Source organism: Mirounga leonina, unplaced genomic scaffold, assembly GCF_011800145.1.
Source record: "Mirounga leonina isolate KUSES-001 unplaced genomic scaffold, KU_Mleo_1.0 Mir_114, whole genome shotgun sequence".
NCBI lineage: Eukaryota > Metazoa > Chordata > Mammalia > Carnivora > Phocidae > Mirounga > Mirounga leonina.
This window is the reverse complement of record NW_023270265.1, coordinates 28612040-28630225: the sequence shown is the minus strand read 5'-3', so window position 1 is coordinate 28630225 and position 18186 is coordinate 28612040. Positions and strand designations below refer to the sequence as shown.

At 37.4% G+C, this 18186-nt stretch overlaps 1 protein-coding gene across 5 annotated transcripts in view; it reads left to right on the top strand.

Annotated features, from left to right (window-relative positions):
• NT5C2 (5'-nucleotidase, cytosolic II) overlaps positions 1-18186 on the top strand; it is a 93242-nt gene that overhangs the window by 23083 nt on the left and 51973 nt on the right. Inside the window, exon 1 of one of the 5 annotated variants that reach the window (XM_035028332.1) lies at positions 8132-9122. The exons of 3 other annotated variants lie outside the window; for them this stretch is intronic. In XM_035028332.1, the coding sequence (XP_034884223.1) occupies positions 9109-9122 (14 nt within the window). In that variant the 5' untranslated portion in view covers positions 8132-9108. Of the gene's footprint in view, positions 1-8131; positions 9123-16820; positions 17420-18186 lie in introns of those variants that run through there. One more of the 5 variants, XM_035028340.1, reaches the window with a different exon arrangement.

Genomic DNA, 18186 nt, shown 5'->3' with positions numbered 1-18186 from the left:
AGTCATTAAGCGTCTGCCTTCAGCTCAGGTCATGATCCCAGGGTCCTGGGATCGAGCCCCACATCGGGCTCCCTGCTCTGCGGGAGGCCTGCTTCTCCCTCTCCCACTCCCCCTGCTTGGGGTCCCTCTCTTGCTGTGTCTCTCTCTGTCAAATAAATAAATAAAATCTTTAAAAAAAATTGATGAAGTCCAGTTTATCTATATTTTTTGTTGCTTGTGCTTTTAGTGTTATATTTAAGAACCATTGCTTAATCTTAAGTCACAGAGATTTACACTTAATGTTTTTTTTTTGAGAGTTTTATAGTTTTTTAAAATTTACCATTTTTTAAGATGTTATTTATATGACAGAGAGAGAGAGGGAGAGAGCAAGCACAAGCAGGGAGAGCGGCAGGCAGGGGAGAAGCAGACTCCCCGCTGAGCAAGGAGCCTGACGTGGGGCTTGATCCCATGACCCTGAGATCATGACCTAAGCCAAAGGCAACCACCTAACTGACTGAGCCACCCAGGTGCCTGAAAAGTTTTATAGTTTTATGTTTTATATTTAGGTTTTTGATCCATTTTGATCCAATTTTTTTTTTAAAGATATTTATTTATTGAGAGAATAAGATAGAAAGAGCATGAGATGGGGGAGGGTCAGAGGGAGAAGCAGACTCCCTGCTGAGCAGGGAGCCCAATGTGGGACTCGATCCCAGGACTCCAGGATCATGATCTGAGCCGAAGGCAGTCGCTTAACCAACTGAGCCACCCAGGCGCCCCGATCCAATTTTTTTATATGGTACAAGATGGGGGTCCAAAATCATTCTTTTGCATGTGAATATCCAGTTATTCTGGCACTATTTATTGAAAAGACTGTTCTTTCCACATTAAATGATCTTGATACCCTTGTCAAAAATCAGTTGGTCGTAGATGTGTATGTTTATTTCTGGACTCCCAGTTTTATCCTATTGATCTGTTTGTCTTTCCTCAGGTCAGTACTACACAGTATTGTTATGACTTTGTGTTGAGTTTTGAAATGATGATGTGAGTCCTTTGGGTTTGTTCTTCCTTTTCAAGATTGTTTTGGCTCTTCTGTGGTCCACCTATGTACATAAGAATTTTAGGATTATCTTGTTAATTTCTATAAAAAAGCCAACTGGGATTTTGATAGGGATTATATTGAATCTGTATATTAATTTGAGGAGTATTGCCATCTCAGCAATATTAAGTCTTCTGATTGATGCATATGGGATATCTTTCCATTTATTTAGATCTTCTTTAAACACTTTCAACAGTAATTTGTAGTTTTCAGTGCATAAATCTATTTCTTTTGTTACATTTATTCCTAAGTGTTTTATGATTTCAGGTGCTATAGTAAATGGAATTGTTTTCTTAATTTTGTTTTTGGATTATTCTTTGCTAGTTTATGGAAATATGACTGGTTTTTATATACGGATTTTGTATTCTTCAACTTGGTTTATTGCCTCTAATAGTTTTATGAATTCTTTAGTGATTCTCTATATAAGATCATGTCATCTGCAAATAAGAATAGTTTTACTTCTTTACCAGTTTGGAGGCCTTTTTTCTTGCCTGATTCTGGCTAGAATGTCCAGTACAGTGCTGAATAGAACTGGTGAGAGTAGACATCCTTTTCTTTCTTTCTTTTTTTTTTTTTTTAAGGATTTTGCATATTTTATTTTATTTTTTAAAAATATAAGTTCAATTATTTAACATATAATGTATTATTTGTTTCAGGGGTACAGGTCTGTGATTCATCAGTCTTAAGTAATACCCAGTGCTCATTACAACACATACCCTCCCCAATGTCCATCACCCAGTTACCCATCCCCCACCCACCTCCCCTCCAGCAACCCTGTTTGTTTCCTAAGATTAAGAGTCTCTTATGGTGTGTCTCCCTCTCTGGTTTCATCTTTTTTTTTTTTTTTTTAATTTATTTATTTGACAGAGAGAGACATAGTGGGAGAGGGAACACAAGTAGGGGGAGGGGCAGAGGGAGAAGCAGACTCCCTGCTGAGCTGGGAGCCCAATGCAGGGCTCGATCCCAGGCCCCTGGGATCATGAGCTGAACCGAAGGCAGCCGCTCAACAACTGAGCCACCCAGGAGCCCCTCTGGTTTTGTCTTTTCATTTTTTCCTCTCTTCCCCTATGATCCTTTGTTTGTTTCTTAAATTCCACATATGAGTGAAATAATATGATAATTGTCTTTCTCTGATCGACATATTTCGCTTAGCATAATACCCTCTAGTTCCATCCACGTCATTGCAAATAGCAAGATTTCATTTTTTTGATGACTGCATAATAATATTTCATTGTATATATATATACCACATCTTCTTTATCCATTCATCTGTGGACATCTGGGCTCTTTCCATAGTTTGACTATTGTGGACATTGCTGCTATAAACATTGGGGTGCAGGTGCCCCTTCAGATCCCTACATTTGTATCTTTGGGGTAAATAGCCAGTAGTGCAATTGCTCGGTCACAGACCTCCTTTTCTTTTGCCTCACCTTAGGAAGAAATCTTACAGTCTTTTATCATTAAGTATGATGTTAGCTGCAGGTTTTTCATAGCTGTCCTTCATTAGGTTGTGGAAGTTCCTTTTTATTGTTTGAGATTTCTTTCTATTCCTAGTTTGTCGAATGTCTTTATCATGAAAGGGTGTTGGATTTTGTCCCATGCCTTTTTGTGTCTATCGAAATGATCATGTAATTTTGTACTTTGTTGGATTTGGTTTGCTAGTATTTTGTTGAGGATTTTTTGTATCTACATAAGGGATATTGTTCTGTATTTTTCTTTTCTTGTAATGTCCTATCTGGCTTTGGTATGAAGATACAATACTGGCTTGGAGCGCCTGGGTGGCTCAGTTGGTTCAGTATACGACTCTTGGTCTCAGCTTAGGTCTTGATCTCAGGGTCATGAGTTTGAGCCCCATGTTGGGCTCCACGCTGGGCATGGAGCCTACTTCAAAAAAAAAAAAGATGTAATACTGGCTTCATAGAATGATCTGGGAAGTGCTCCCTCTTCTTCCATTTTTGGGAAGAGGTTGATAAGGATTGTTGTTAATTCTTTAAACATTTGATAGAATTCACCAGTGAAGCTGTCAGTTTTCTTTTTTTTTTTTTTTTAAGATTTTATTTATTTATTTGACAGAGACACAGCAAGAGAGGGAACACAAGCAGGGGGAGTAGGAGAGGGAGAAGCAGGCCTCCCGCAGAGCAGGAAGCCCAATGCAGGGCTCGATCCCAGGACCCTGGGATCATGACCCGAGCCGAAGGCAGACGCCCAACGACTGAGCCACCGAGGCGCCCCTCAGTTTTCATATTTGTTGGGAGATTTTTTTTATTACTGACTTAATCGCTTTACTTATTATTGATCTATTCAGATTTTCTATTTTTTTTTGAGTCAGTGTTGGTAGTTTGTGTGTTTCTAGGTAATTGTCCATTTCATTTCTGTTATCTATTATGTGGGCATACAATTGTTTATAGTATTCCCTTATATTTGTTTTTATTTCTTTAAGGTCACTGGTAATTCTCTGCTTTCATTTCTGATTTTAGTAATTTGAGTCTTTTTTTTCTTCATTGTAATAGCCAAATGTTGTTATATTGTTGAAACCAACCTTTGTTTCACTGATTTTTTTCCACCAGTGTTTTTCTGTTTTCTTTTGTTTATCTTTGCTCTGATCTTTGTTGTTTCCTTCCTTCTGCTTGTTTTGAGTTTAATGTGCTCCTTTCTAATTTCTTAAGGTTTAAGGTTGGGTCATTGCTTTGAGATGTTTCTTCTTCTTCTTCTTCTTCTTTTTTTTTTTTTTTTAGATTTATTTACTTATTTTAGAGAGAGAGCCATGTGTGAACAGGCAGAGGGAGAGAGAGAATCCTCAAGCAGACTCCCCTTTGAGCACAGAGCCTGATGTGGGGCTCAATCCCAGGACCCTGTGATCATGACCTGAACTGAAATCAAGAGCTGGCTGCTTAACTGACTGAGCCACCCAGGTGCCCCTCTTCTTTTTTAATAAATGCATTTTAATGCTATAAATTTACCTATCAATAAGCTTTTGCTGCATCCCCTAAATTTTGATACGTTTTGTTTTTGTTTTGAGTGATCTCTAAGAATTTTCTGTTTCCTCTTGTGATTTCTTTTTGACCCATTGGTTATTTAGAAATGTGTTGTTGAATTTTCACCTATTTGTGAATGTCCCAGATGCTTTTTGCTGCTGATTTGTGCCTAATTCCATCATATTTGGAGAACATATTTTGTATGATTCAGTCCTCTTAAATTTATTGAGGTTTGGTTTATGGGCTAACATGTAGCCTATCTTGTATAATCTTCTATATGTACTTGACAAGAAAGTATGTTCTGCTTATTTTGGGTGGAGTATCATAGAGATGTCTTTTTTTTTTTTTTTAAAGATTTTATTTATTTATTTCCAGAGAGAGAGTGTGAGAGTGAGAGCACAAGCAGGGGGAGTGGCAGGCAGAGGGAGAAGCAGGCTCCCTGCTGGACAAGGAAACCAATGCGCGGCTCGACCCCAGGACACTGGGATCATGACCTGAGCTGAAGGCAGACACTTAACTGACTGAGCCACGCATTTGTCTCCACAGAGATGTCTTTACCTTTATTTGTTATTTTCACTGAGTACACATTCTTACACATATTTTTGAAATCATGAGTTCTAATTGCTTCTAATTCCAGTTTCTCCAAAGAAGGTTCCTTCTTGTTTACTTTCATTCCATGAAATTATCTGTTGTTCTGTAGCAAGAACCCTGGTTCTTCACAACATCAACATATTTACTCATTTGCTCAATCTAATAATACATCTACAGTAGTTTCTTAATTGCTTTGCTCATACCATAACAAACTTTTAAATAGTTTAGGATTTGTTTGCGGTACTTCTACTTTCTTACTTACCCTACCAGTGACTAATGGTATATAATCAAATGCTGTTTTTTGTTTTTTTGTTTTAAGTTATTTGGATTAGTTATTTCCTGCTGTTCTTCTATACAGTGTGGTTAGGGTAGTTGTATGCAGTATAATTAGGTTCATTTGTTAGTTTGTTTTTTAGTTGTGTTTTTTTTTTTTTTAAGATTTTATTTATTTATTTGACAGAGACATCGCGAGAGAGGGAACACAAGCAGGGGGAGTGGGAGAGGGAGAAGCAGGCTTCCCGCTGAGCAGGGAGCCCAAAGCAGGGCTCAATCCCAGGACCCTGGGATCATGACCCAAGCCTAAGGCAGACGCTTAATAACTGAACCACCCAGACACCCCTGTTGTTTTTGTTTTTGTTTTTTTCTTTCCATTCTTACTGATTTAATTGTATTATCATTTAATATAATATATATTACTACCTAATAATACATCCTGTTTCATCACATTATATCTGTTATTAAAGTTAAAATTATGCAAAAGGTGGGGCGCCTGGGTGGCTCAGTTGTTAAGCGTCTGCCTTTGGCTCAGGTCATGGTCCCAGAGTGCTGGGATCGCCCCGCATCGGGCTCCCTGCTCCGCGGGGATCCTGCTTCTCCCTTTCCCACTCCCCCTGCTTGTGTTCCCTCTCTTGCTGTCTCTCTCTGTCAAATAAATAAATAAAATCTTAAACAAAAAATTATGCAAAAGGCATATCAAAAGTGTCACTCTCATACATACTCCTTCTCGAGTTGGAGACTAATAAACTTTGGATTTGTTTTATTTATCTTGCTTGGGATTCATTTGAGTTCTTGATACTATGCTTGTCTTTAATTGGTTTCCTAAATTCTCAGTCATTATCTTTTCATATATTGTCCCTACTCTATTGTCTTTATCCTCTCCTTCTGAATTCTGATAAACATACGTTAGACGTTAGCACTATGTCCTCTCTTCTCTCATTCTTTCTCTTGTATTTTCCGTCCTTTTTTCTCTCCGTGTTACATTCTCGAAGGTATTTCAGACCTACCTTTTAGTTTACTAATTCTCTTTTTAGTTGGGTCAGAGTTTCATTTTGGAATCTTTTATTAAATATGCTGTGTTACTTTTTATAGTTTCCAGTTTTTATAGGAAACATTTAAATCTTAAAGAACTTTGGTTTGAGAGTCAAGACCTGAAGTACATCCTGGCTCTATTTCCAACTCCCTCCTTTCAAGGCTTTTTAAAAGAGAATTTTAATTGTTAATGCATCTATTCAGAAGTTAAACCATTTCAGTTCAATATGATAATCCCAAATTTTAATCTCTTAATTATTTTTTAACAGTGTTTAAAAATATTTAGGTGACATCCAAGTAAATTCTTACTGTATAATATTCAGGAGTACAGAAATACAGACTGAAATGTCTGTTCAGTTCCTCTTCATTTACCTTTTCACCCTCACTCCTCTCTCTTAGGTGATTAGTAGTTTGGAGATCATCTTTATAGTCCCTTCTCAATACATTTTATTTATTTATTATTTATTTATTTAGATACTTCCTCAACTCTGTATTTCATTAACTCTGAACTGAGTCTAGGTTTTTTCATACATCATAATGTCTGCTATGCTGCTCTTCATTCATAGTTACTCTTCTGTTGAAATGTTATCCACTCACTCTTTTCCTTTTAGCCTGATTAATACCTGCTAATCCTTTAGCATGGTGGTTAAGAGCCTGGGCCTTAGGTTAACATTTTGCATTATTCCATTTAATTTCGTTTTCTTCTTTTTCTTTTTTTTTTTTTAAGATTTATTTATCTGAGAGAGAGCAGGAGAGAGAGAGAGCAGGGGGAGGGGCAAAGAGAGAGGGAGAAGCAGACTCCCTGTTGAGCAGGGAGATGGTCCTGAGGCTCCATCCCAGGACCCTGGGATCATGACCTGAGCTGAAGGCAGAGGCTTAACTGACTGAGCCACCCAGGTGCCCCGCACATTGTCAGTTTAAAAAAACAACTTGGGCATTTTGCTCTTCAGTAAGACTCAGCCAAGAGAATATAGATGCATCTCTCTGTTGTACATATCTCTAATACTATAATTACACACTGTTTTTAAGCTTTGTGAGTGGGTCTCCTCCATTAGACTTCGAATACCTTAAAATCAAGGACTGCCATGTTCATCTTTGTATTATAGGTACCAGGCACATAGAGATTCAGTGAATATTTCTTGACTATATGAATGGAGTTTGAAAGATCTAATCATCTCAGTGCTTTATCGTTTGCATAGGAAGCTCATGTAAATGTGTATACCATTTGTTCAAGTGAGACTTGTTGTTTTCCTTTCTCTTTGCAAGTAGTAGTAAAGCCTTAAACTAGTAATTACATTTATTTCCACCACACTGAGCCACATACTGAAAATCCCGGGAAGCCATGGGAAATTGGCAGTTTTAAGCATTATTCTTCCATATTGTTTGTATTCTGTATTTATGGAATTTGGGTTAAGGAGAGTCTGTGAAAGTCCTTCATCTTCATATACAATTTGAAAACGGGATTTTTATTTATTTTTTTTCTATTTTTAAAGATTTTTATTTATTTATTTGACAGAGAGAGACACAGCGAGAGAGGGAACACAAGCAGGGGGACTGGGAGAGGGAGAAGCAGGCTTCCCGCGGAGCAGGGAGCCCGATGCGGGGCTCGATCCCAGGACCCTGGGATCATGACCTGAGCCGAAGGCAGACTCTTAATGACTGAGCCACCCAGGCACCCCGAGAACGGGATTTTTAAAAAAGTATTTCCCAAGAGATGTTTTGGTGAGATAATGCTTGACAAGCAACCCAGTTGCTTTCCTGTACCCCCACATCTGAAGTTATAATAGTTCTTTGAGTACTCAAAAATGACAGACAACAACCCTACCAGATGTTACCTGTCTTCTGTAGATAAAAAATATGAGGTTTAGGGTAAGTAACTTATTCAAGGTTCCAGAGCCAGAAAGTGGAGAAGCTAGAATTTAAACCTAGTTGCTCCAGGGCTCATTCTCCTTCCATTATACAGTACTGCTTTTCTAAATAAACTGAAAATAATTCTAGCTTGAAATTTATAGTATTTAGATAGTGCTTTATTTAAAAAAAATTTTTTATTCAAGTATACTTAACGTACAGTGTTATTTTTGTTTCAGATATACTGCTTTTAGTTATGGTAACTACACATTTTAATAGCTAATAGAAACCTTATTAGTAAAATATTTAGGTGATATTTAAAGAATTTTTTTAATTCAAAGTTTTAATTCGTGTAGTATTTCTTTAAGGTATGTATATTTTTAATTTGAATCACCATTAGCAGGATATACTTGTCATTTCAGTGTTCTTAGACTTTAGCACACTTGTTTATTTTTCCCCTTGTTGCATAATCCCTATACATTATATTGATCAGGAGGTAAGAATGTTGCAGATGTTTTTCTTTCAAACTTCCAACTTGCTTTGAGATTTGGAATTAACCTTTAGAATGTTCTGGATTTATCCCGCATATGCCAGAGATCTGTAAATTTCTTTCCACATGAGCTGAAATTTTCAGGCAATTGAGTAAAATATTTGTGAACACAGATGTTTTCTTTAAAAGCAGTTAATGATCAGAAAAAAAGACCTCAGTGTGGAAATACTTTATGTTCCTCCTGTAATATGATCGGTATATAAATACTTCCTTCTTCTGTAGTTCACATTGTTCATTTTCTAAGGGAGGAAATAACTTAATTGAGAATTAAAACATAGTATTATTTATCCTGTTGATTTTTTTTTTCCCCCTCTCCCAGAGTAAACTAAAAATGATTTGGACTGACTAGGGCCGCTCCATTCTGTGAAACTCACATTGTTTGCGTACTGTTGGCAGGCCTCATTAGGGGGTAAATTTGCTTTTTCTGTGTGTTTGCCAGTAACGATTCCTGTCTCTTAGGGGAACTTGCCATTTGGATTGTCGCCTTTCTAAACTGGGCAGTCTTAAACATTTCAGACCATTAGTTATTTTTTCTACCCTCTAGTTTTTTTCTATTATTCTTAGGTTTTTAAGTATTTAAAGCTGAGGTTATTAGTCACTGAGATATTGCCTGGTTAGGGTTCGGCATTGTGCCCGAATTTGTTGGGCCTCTCAGGGCCTGAGTTCTCTGTGCTTTAACAAATGAGCTACAGTTCTCAAGAGATCAGTGAAGCTTGTTTGTTGATCCTGTATTCTCATCCAGAGGAAGTAGATCTTTGAGAATGTCTAAGGAAGGGTGAGTTTATTATTCTTTTTCCTTCGTTTTTCTCAGCAAAGAGATGTTCTAGTCATCTGTGAATTGGAAGATTAATAAGCAGTTTTACCAGTCCAACAGGGAAGGTAGAAGGAGAGATTAAAAGAAATTTAGCTGAAAGCTTACATTGTTAATGTTTTATATGTAATCTACTGTAAAGTTACTATTGCTGTTTTGAAAGACCGCATTGAGGATGGATGCTCCTAGTAGAAATTTAGTGAGCTTTAAGCACCCTGTTTACTCTGTGGTAAACTCATTTTGTTTTTCTGTAGAAAGTATTTATGAAGATTGGAACAGTGGTGTCTTACCAAAGAATTTTACATAGAAATGAGTGAAATTAAAAACTCAAAGGCATTTTCAAATAATTTGTACCTTTGGAAAATGGTGTGAAAGACTGAGTGAAAAGCAGCTTGTGATTTTGTTTCTTTCTGGGAAGTGTAAGCAAAAAGTAATTTTGAGTAGAATCCACTATTCTTTTTACTTGGCAATATAAAATAGTTTTGTGTTAAGGTTTTTATTGTCCTTTTTTTTTTTTTAATGATTGTCCCTTATACCTGAGTCTGGATTGTTACGGAAATTCTTTTTGTTACCACTCTAATAGGTGACATGAAGTTTAATGATTGCATACTATTTCATTCCTAACGTTCAAGCATAACTAGACCTGGTTAATTTCAGAGAGACATTCCCTTTGATTAAGTAGGACATAGATCTAAAAAAAATTTTTCAAAAATCAGTAAAATTTTAATTTTGATTTTCTGGAAGCTCTTAATTCTTTTTCTAATTCTTGGTTCTATTAGAAATTTTGAAGTAGTTTCAGAGCCCCATTTTTATAATTTCTTTTAATCTAATAATGTATTGATTGTGAGCAAGACAAAATTGGCCCATTTTCCTGCTATTTTAAACCTCATTAGTGAATAAAGAGAACAACCATGGACGTAATAATTCTGTATTATTTTTAGACCTCTCATGTTATCACTAGAATTTTGAACTTTCTTAAATGTAAAAATTATGAAAGGACTGCCTCTTTAGGGTTTGTATTTTTTCGTTCCTTTAAGCACTGGCTATAAACCTGTAGTTGTTAAACAATTTTTATGATTAAGATGATCACACACGTTGGTAATATTTGTCAGTCTTGTACACATAATTGTTTTTTTAATTTTTATTTCTTTATTTCTTTTTTAAAGATTTTATTTGACAGAGAGCGAGGGAGCACAAGCAGGGGGAGTGGCAGAGTGAGAGGGAGAAGCAGGTGCTGAGCAGGGAGCCTGATGCGGGGCTTGATCCCAGGACCCTGGGACCATGACCTGAGCCAAAGGCAGCTGCTTAACCCACTGAGCCACCCAGGCACCCCCACATGATTGTTTATAAAGCTGGTTTGTAGATTTAAGAACTATATTTCTAGGTGTAGTCAAAATTCTTAGAAAGTAATTAGTGCTAATTTTTCCCCTATGGTAAAGTATGTGTTAGAATTGGTTAGTTAGAAAGAGATCTGTATAAACCAAAGGATACCGTAAGGGCTAAGATACTCTTTTAGCTTTATTTCTAGGAGCCACTGGGGCAATTCCCATACTGTCTGAATAGATACATGAACAAGTTCATTTTTTTTAAGATTTGCTTTTATAATTGCCCATGTATTTATTTTTTAAAAGTAAGCTCTACCCCCAATGTGGGGCTTGAACTCACAACCCTGAGATCAAGAGTTCCACGCTCTACTGACTGAGCCAGCCAGGCACCCCTGAGCAAGTTCAGTTGAGATGCATGGATCATATAAATGAAATCAGTTAGATTTTATTTTCCTTTGCTATCTTTAGAAATAAATGGATAAATTTTGTACTTTGTATGAAAAGAATTCTAATATTCACAATTTATGTATGTGTGATATTTGGACATGTAGTATAGTCTTTCATTTGATATCTATGAAATATTTTTCTAATAGTAATAGGAAAAGATTGTTACTACAGTTAAATCACCAGAAATTATACTTGAGTCTTACGTAAACTTATGGTAATGGAGACAGTATGGTATTAGTGTAAGGATAGACGTATACAGATCGTGAAACCTAATAGCAAATTCATAGACCCAGGCATATATAGTCAATTGATTTTCAGCAGTGAGGCCAAGGTGATTCAATGGATGGAACAACTGAACATTCATATAGAAAAAAAGTGAACCTCGACCTTTACCTCAAACCATATATAAAAAATAACACAAATGGATCTTAGACCTAAATATAAAAGTAAAAAGTAAAGTGTAGGTGAAAATCTTTGTGAACTTGAATTAGCTAAAAATTTCTTAGGTAAAATACATAACATGAAAGTCAAAATTGATCACTTGTGTTTCATCAAAACAACTACAATAAAAGCAAAACTGCTCTGCTATTTGAAAGACACCATTAAGAAAATGAAAAGGCAAGCCACAGACTGGAGAAGATATTTTCAATACATATATATCTAATAAAGGACTTACATCCAAAATGTATGAAGAATTCTCACAGCATAATAATAAGACAAACAAACCCAGTTTAAAAACGGGCGAAAAGGGACGCCTGCGTGGCTCATTTGGGTAAGCATCTGCCTTCAGCTCAGGTCATAATCCCAGGGTCCTGGGATCACGTCCCGCATCCGGCTCCTTGCTCAGCCGGGAGCCTGCTTCTCCCTCTGCCTGCTTCTTCCTCTGCCTACCACTCCCTCTGCTTGTGCTTTCTCTTTCTCTCTCTCACAAATAAATAAAATCTTTAAGAAAAAAGTGGGCAAAAGATTTGAATGGCTGTTTCACACAGAAAAAGATATGGCCAATAAGTACTTGAAAAGATGCTCTACATCTTTAGTCATTAGGGAAATATGAATTAAAACCACAATAAGATACCATTGCAGACCCACTAGAATGACTAAAATTAAAAACACAGACTCCAATGTATTGCTGATGAGAATGCAAAAGAGAAAAGAGTTTGGGTATGCTTTTTTTTTTTAAGATTTTATTTATTTGAGAGAGAGTGTGAACCGGAGGCGGGGGGGTTGGGGGTTGTGTGGAGGAGCAGCGGGAGAGAAAGAATCTTAAGCAGGTTCCATGCCCAGTGTGGAGCCCCAGACAGGGCTCAATCTCAGGATCCTGAGATCCTGACCTGAGCCGAAATCAAGAATCTGAGACTTAACTGACTGTGCCACTCAGGTGCCCATGTTACTGTTTATCCTTATTCAAGGGAATGTACTTGGGGAAATACAGATGCTTTAGGATATGAGTTTTATCATTGGCTTTTATTTTAAATTCTAGATTTTTTTTTTTTTAAGATTTCTATTTTAGGGGCACCTTGGTGGCTCAGTTCGTTAAGCATTTGCCTTCAGCTTAGGTCATGATCCCACGTCGGGCTCCCTGCTCAGTGGGGAGCCTGCTTCTCCCTCTCCCTTTACTGCTCCCCCTGCTTGTGCACGCTCACTTGCTCTCTCTCTGTCAAATAAATAAAATCTTTTAAAAATTTTTCTTTATTTTATATATCTAGAGAGTATGCGCGAGCCAGGGGAGGAGCAGAGGGAGAAGGAGAGAGGCATAGAAGCTGACTCCCTGCTGAGTGCAGAGCCTGTCTGTCTCGGGGCTGGATCCTAGGATCCCTGTGATCATGAGCTGAGCTAAAACCAAGAGTTGGAGGCTTAACCAACTGAGCCACCCAGGCTCCCCTAAATTCTAGATATTGACCTCTCTTTTCCATTATAGGCACCATCAGTACAATTTTTTTTTTTTTAAGATTTTATTTATTTATTTGAGAGAGAGAGAATGAGAGACAGAGAGCATGAGAGGGAGGAGGGTCAGACGGAGAAGCAGACTCCCTGCCGAGCAGGGAGCCCGATGGCGGGACTTGATCCCAGGACTCCAGGATCATGACCTGAGCCAAAGGCGCCCCATCAGTACAATTTTTAAGTTGGCCTAATGATAACATTGGATAATCATACTTTCTTTTCATTTTTATTCCACAAAATTCAACTTTTGTATTTTGCTGCATTTTATAAATTATCCTCTATACACTGGTATATTGGTCTTTAAAAATTTGAGGAGAAGGGGTGCCTGGGTGGCTCAGTTGGTTAAGCCTCCAACTCTTGGTTTTGGCTCAGGTCATGGTCTCAGGATCCTGAGATCTAGCCCTGCATTGCAAGGGCTTGTGCTCAGCAGGGAGTCTGCTTGTTGTCCTTCCCTGTCCGTTCCATTCCCGTCCTGTTCCCCTCCTCCCTGAATAAATAAATGAAATCTTTAAAACAATTGTGGACAAAAAAATGAAAAAGAACTTAGAGGAAAATAGGGAAAAAGGGATTTGAAAAACCTGTATTTAATTAGACCAAGGTTTTAGAACAGTAAATTTATATTCAGAATACTGATACTGTCTTCAGTTTCTCCCTTAATTTGTGTATTCTTCATTTGCTAGCTTTTTCTTTTATTCCCCGCCATCCTGCTCTCATTACTGCAGTTCCTTCATTTGGGAAAGGAGGTGAAAGGAATTTTAATGTCTCTTCCTTAAAGTATTTTTTGAAAGTTTCAGTGGAAAGATAGTATGAACAGGACTCTTAGTATTTTATACACATTTTTAACATTTAAACATCTCTGAAATTGGGCTGCATTTAGCAGTATACCACCTAGAATTAAGTCGAGTTCTTCCAGATAACTGTGTTTCTTTTAGTCACCTACTGGCAATATTAACCATACTAGTAGTGTAAATTCAGACCATAAACCTACTACATGACTCTTCAGATTCTCAAGGGGAGGTTTTCCCCCTGCCCTAGACTATGTCAGGGCTGAGATGTACAAAGTTGTGTGTTTCTTCTATGTTGCAGATTTCTTTCTTCTTTTTCATCATGTTATGGGTAGCCCTGTGATACCCTAGCTTTATGAGGCCCTAAATTTTCTTAGTCATCCCCCCCCTTTTAGTGGCATATAAAATCGGTGAGTTTTACAAGTAATGGCATCTTAAATTTTAATCATCTTTTATTTTGTTCTGTGTATGCCACCATAGTCACTTCTTTTCACCATAACATTTTTATATTGAATAATTGAGTGAGAAAAGTGAATATTATAATTAATTCATGTTTTACTTTAGAAATGATAATATGCTTATTCAGACTTTTAATTATTTATTAAAAATATTTATTTGAGAGAAATCATGAGCGGGGGAAGGGTCAGGGGGAGAGGGAGAAGCAAACTCCCCGCGGAGCATGGAGCCTGACGCCAGGCTCCATGCAGGGCTGGATCCCAGAACCCCAAGATCATGACCTGAGCCAAAGGCGGACGCTTAACCGACTGAGCCACTCAGGTGCCCCTGTTGTTCAGGCTTTTAAAGCACAGGCTGCTGTTCTCTTGGCACAATGTGACAAAATATATCCCTTCTGAGGGTGTTCCTCAGAGAAAATACTCAGACATATTAGTAAATTATTGGCTGAAGTTTATGAAAACAAAAACTAATGTTATTTAAATCATTTTTTTCTTTTTTTTTTTTTTAAGATTTTATTTATTTATTCATGAGAGATAGAGAGAGAGGCAGAGGCAGAGGGAGAAGCAGGCTCCCCGCGGAGCAGGGAGCCAGACGCGGGACTCGATCCCAGGACCCTGGGATCATGACCCGAGCTGAAGGCAGACGCTTAACTGACTGAGCCACCCAGGCATCCCAATCATTTTTTTCTTTTATAAAATCTAGTCCAGAATGTTTTTGTTGTGTCTGTAGATCCATGATATTTGAACTTCAATTTTTAGGAGTCCATTTCATAAATTAGAAAGTTCTTACCTATATGTTTTTACATCGCCAAGCATACTTTTTCCTGAAGGATAGGGACATAAAGGCGGAATGAGGCCTTGCAGTTATGTTTTTTAAATAACAACTTTACAGAAATATAGTTCACATACCATCCAATTCACTCTTTTAAAGTGTATAATTCAGTGGTTTTAGTATATTAGAGTTGTATAACCAGTACCACTGTCTAATTTTAGAACATTTTTACTACCCCCAAAAGAAACCCAGTACTCAGTTAAATATTGTGTCTGCTCTTTACAAAGGCCCTATGCTAGGTTTTGGGAAGGCAGTAAATCCTGGCCTCAAAGTTTATAATCCAGTAAAGAGTAAGAGAACTACCTGTATATTTTATGTATGTGACAAAATATACCACAGGCTAAAATAAAGGATTTTGAATATTCAAATCTTTCACATGGATCACAACTCTATAATCTCTTTCATTAAGTAGAAAAGTAATCTGAGACCCAGAGGCGTCACTGCAAGTAGTTCTGTGGCACAGCCAGAATAGTTTCTTGAAGAAATCACCTGAGATTGCTGTGTCTTGAAAAATTAGAGATAACTGAGGAGAACATTTTTCAGGTATGGGGAACAGCATAAACAAAGCTTCAGGGCACCTTTAGGAAATAGCAAGTAGTTCATTTTGATTATTAGAGCAGAAGGTGCATGATGTGGAGCAATATGAGATAAAACTGATTTTGGAAAGATGGTGAAAAGCTTTGAACTCCTTGAAGATATAAAAACTTACATAGTTTGGGTAGGTAGTGAGGAATGTCTGAAGGTTAAGTAGGAGAGTGACATGGTTAGAGTTGGGCTTTAGGACAATGTTTCTCAAACCATCAGTGATGGGGGATCATTTTTTGTTTCTTTGTTTTCATCCCAATCTTTTCAAATCAATGCATTTATAAAGTATAGTAAAAATGAATTACTAGGAAAATTAAGACATGTAAGTCTGTATATTTTTTTAAGTTTAAGTAATCTCTACACCCAACATAGGTCTCAAACTCAAAACCCCGAGATCAAGAGTTGCATGCTCTTTGGACTGAGCCAGCCAGGCACCCCTGCATTTTTTATTATTACATTCAACAAACATAAAATTTCACAATTGCTATAAAAGTTTCTAAATACTTGCAATTTCTGTATGTATCTTGTCATGGATTAGTGAGGACTATTCACAGACCAGCATTGGTATGTGGACCACACACCACACTTTGAGTAGCAGTACTTCAAAACAATCAATTTGGCTATTAGTGTGCAGGCAGAACAATTGGAAGGTGATTGCTGGAGAGTTAATGAGTTAACAAGGACCTGGACAAGTTGGTAGCAGTATGAATTGAATGGAAGATTTGGTTTCCATAGACATTTGGAAATGTATTTATTTTTATTTATTTATTTTTTAAAGATTTTATTTATTTGTGAGAGAGTGAGAGAAAGCATGAGCAGGGGGAGGGGCAGAGGGAGAAGCAGGCTCCTTGCTGAGCACGGAGCCCAAGGATCCCAGGACCCTTGGATTATGCATGACTTGAGCCAAAGGCAGACGCTTAGCTGACTGAGCCACCCTGGCGCCCCCTGACATTTGGAAATTTAAATGAAGGCAGATGAGATGATGTGGATTTGAGGGAGAGGAAACAATATTAAGTAGATTTTAGGGTTGAGTGGTAAAAGGAGAGTGCCAAAAGCAGAAATAGAAACTAGTTTGGGGAGAAAGATACTAAATTAGATTTTCTTTTTTTTTTTTTTTAATATTTTATTTATTTATTTGAGAGAGAATGAGATAGAGAGAGCATGAGAGGGGGGAGGGTCAGAGGGAGAAGCAGACCCCCCGCTGAGCAGGGAGCCCGATGCGGGACTCGATCCTGGGACTCCAGGATCATGACCTGAGCCGAAGGCAGTCGCTTAACCAACTGAGCCACCCAGGTGCCCACTAAATTAGATTTTCAACAGAAATCCACATTATAGCATATTTTAAGTAAACACACATATATACTCACAAAGAGACATTGTTTGGTTCATAATCTAAATTTATACTCTCGATCTGATCTTGAAAAAGCACTTGTAACTTTTCTTTGATTGCAACAAGCTTTGAGTATATTATTACACAAACTCATAACCAAAACATGCCCAAGAAGATTTTATACTTGTATCTTTAGTCTCATTTGTTGTTGCAGTAACTGTTGTTGGGCCCTTGGCCAGGAAATTGTGACTCTAGACAGGGGGAGGAGCTAGGGATAAAGTGCATCATCGCCAAAGAAACTCTTCCAAATGGATTTGTGTGGAGCAACAGTGATATCCAATGACAAGTTAAATTAGACACAGAGGTGTTTTCTCCAACAGTCTCAGAAGATACATGCTGTTGAGGGGCTTGGTTCAGACTAAAACAGTCTTTTTGAAGTTAGGTTAAATTTACACAGAAATAAATTATACTAGGGACTTGAAGAAGAATTTTGTTATGTGACTTCAAGAACTTACTGACTCAGTTTCACGCATTGCAGAACGGCAACCAGTGACAGATGAGGTAATGCTGCTTTGAATTATGAGTTAAATCTCAAAACTGCTACGAGTTTGCTATTGACAAAATTCTAAATTTAGTAAATTGCATGTTCGTGTTCCTTAAGTATGAAGATACTAGATCCTTACTCTTAAAGCACATAGTCTTATTTCTTATGGTTAATATCTATATTTCCTTGGATAGAATTTCTTTAAATTTCATTCCTTACTGTGGAGGGATGTGATAGTAAAAGCTGTTAAATTTATCTCTGTCTAAATCTGTGCCTGGTTTTATAGTGCCAGGTTTTATATGTGTTGTTTCCTAAAGATGGTTTCTCTTGTTAATGCTCAAATCTGTATCTTGCAAATATGCCTTAGTATGTAGGAATTTCTGACTGATAATTGCATTTTAAGGTTGGATGCTTAGGTCAGTCATGCTTTGTGGAGACTTTGTGCTTTATTTAAAATAAGCTTTGGAAAGTTCATTTCACAAATGTATTCACATTCCGGAAGTGGAGGTCTATAGTAGAGTGTGTTCCACTGGTTAATAATTTAGAAAAGTGACACGAGTAAATTGGCATTGGCCCAGAGTCAAGGCCCTGGGACCAATAGAAATTTTTGAATTCTCCAAGCAGATACAGTCTTTTGTTTTAAATGTATGGTGGGACAGTGAGCCAGTCTTTTAACTGATACAGTGCCTAATATTCTCTTTTGTTGTAACAGTAAAGAATAGTGATTAGTTTGGGGCCAAGAGATTGTTTCTCTTGAAGACTGTATCCTGGAGACATGATATTT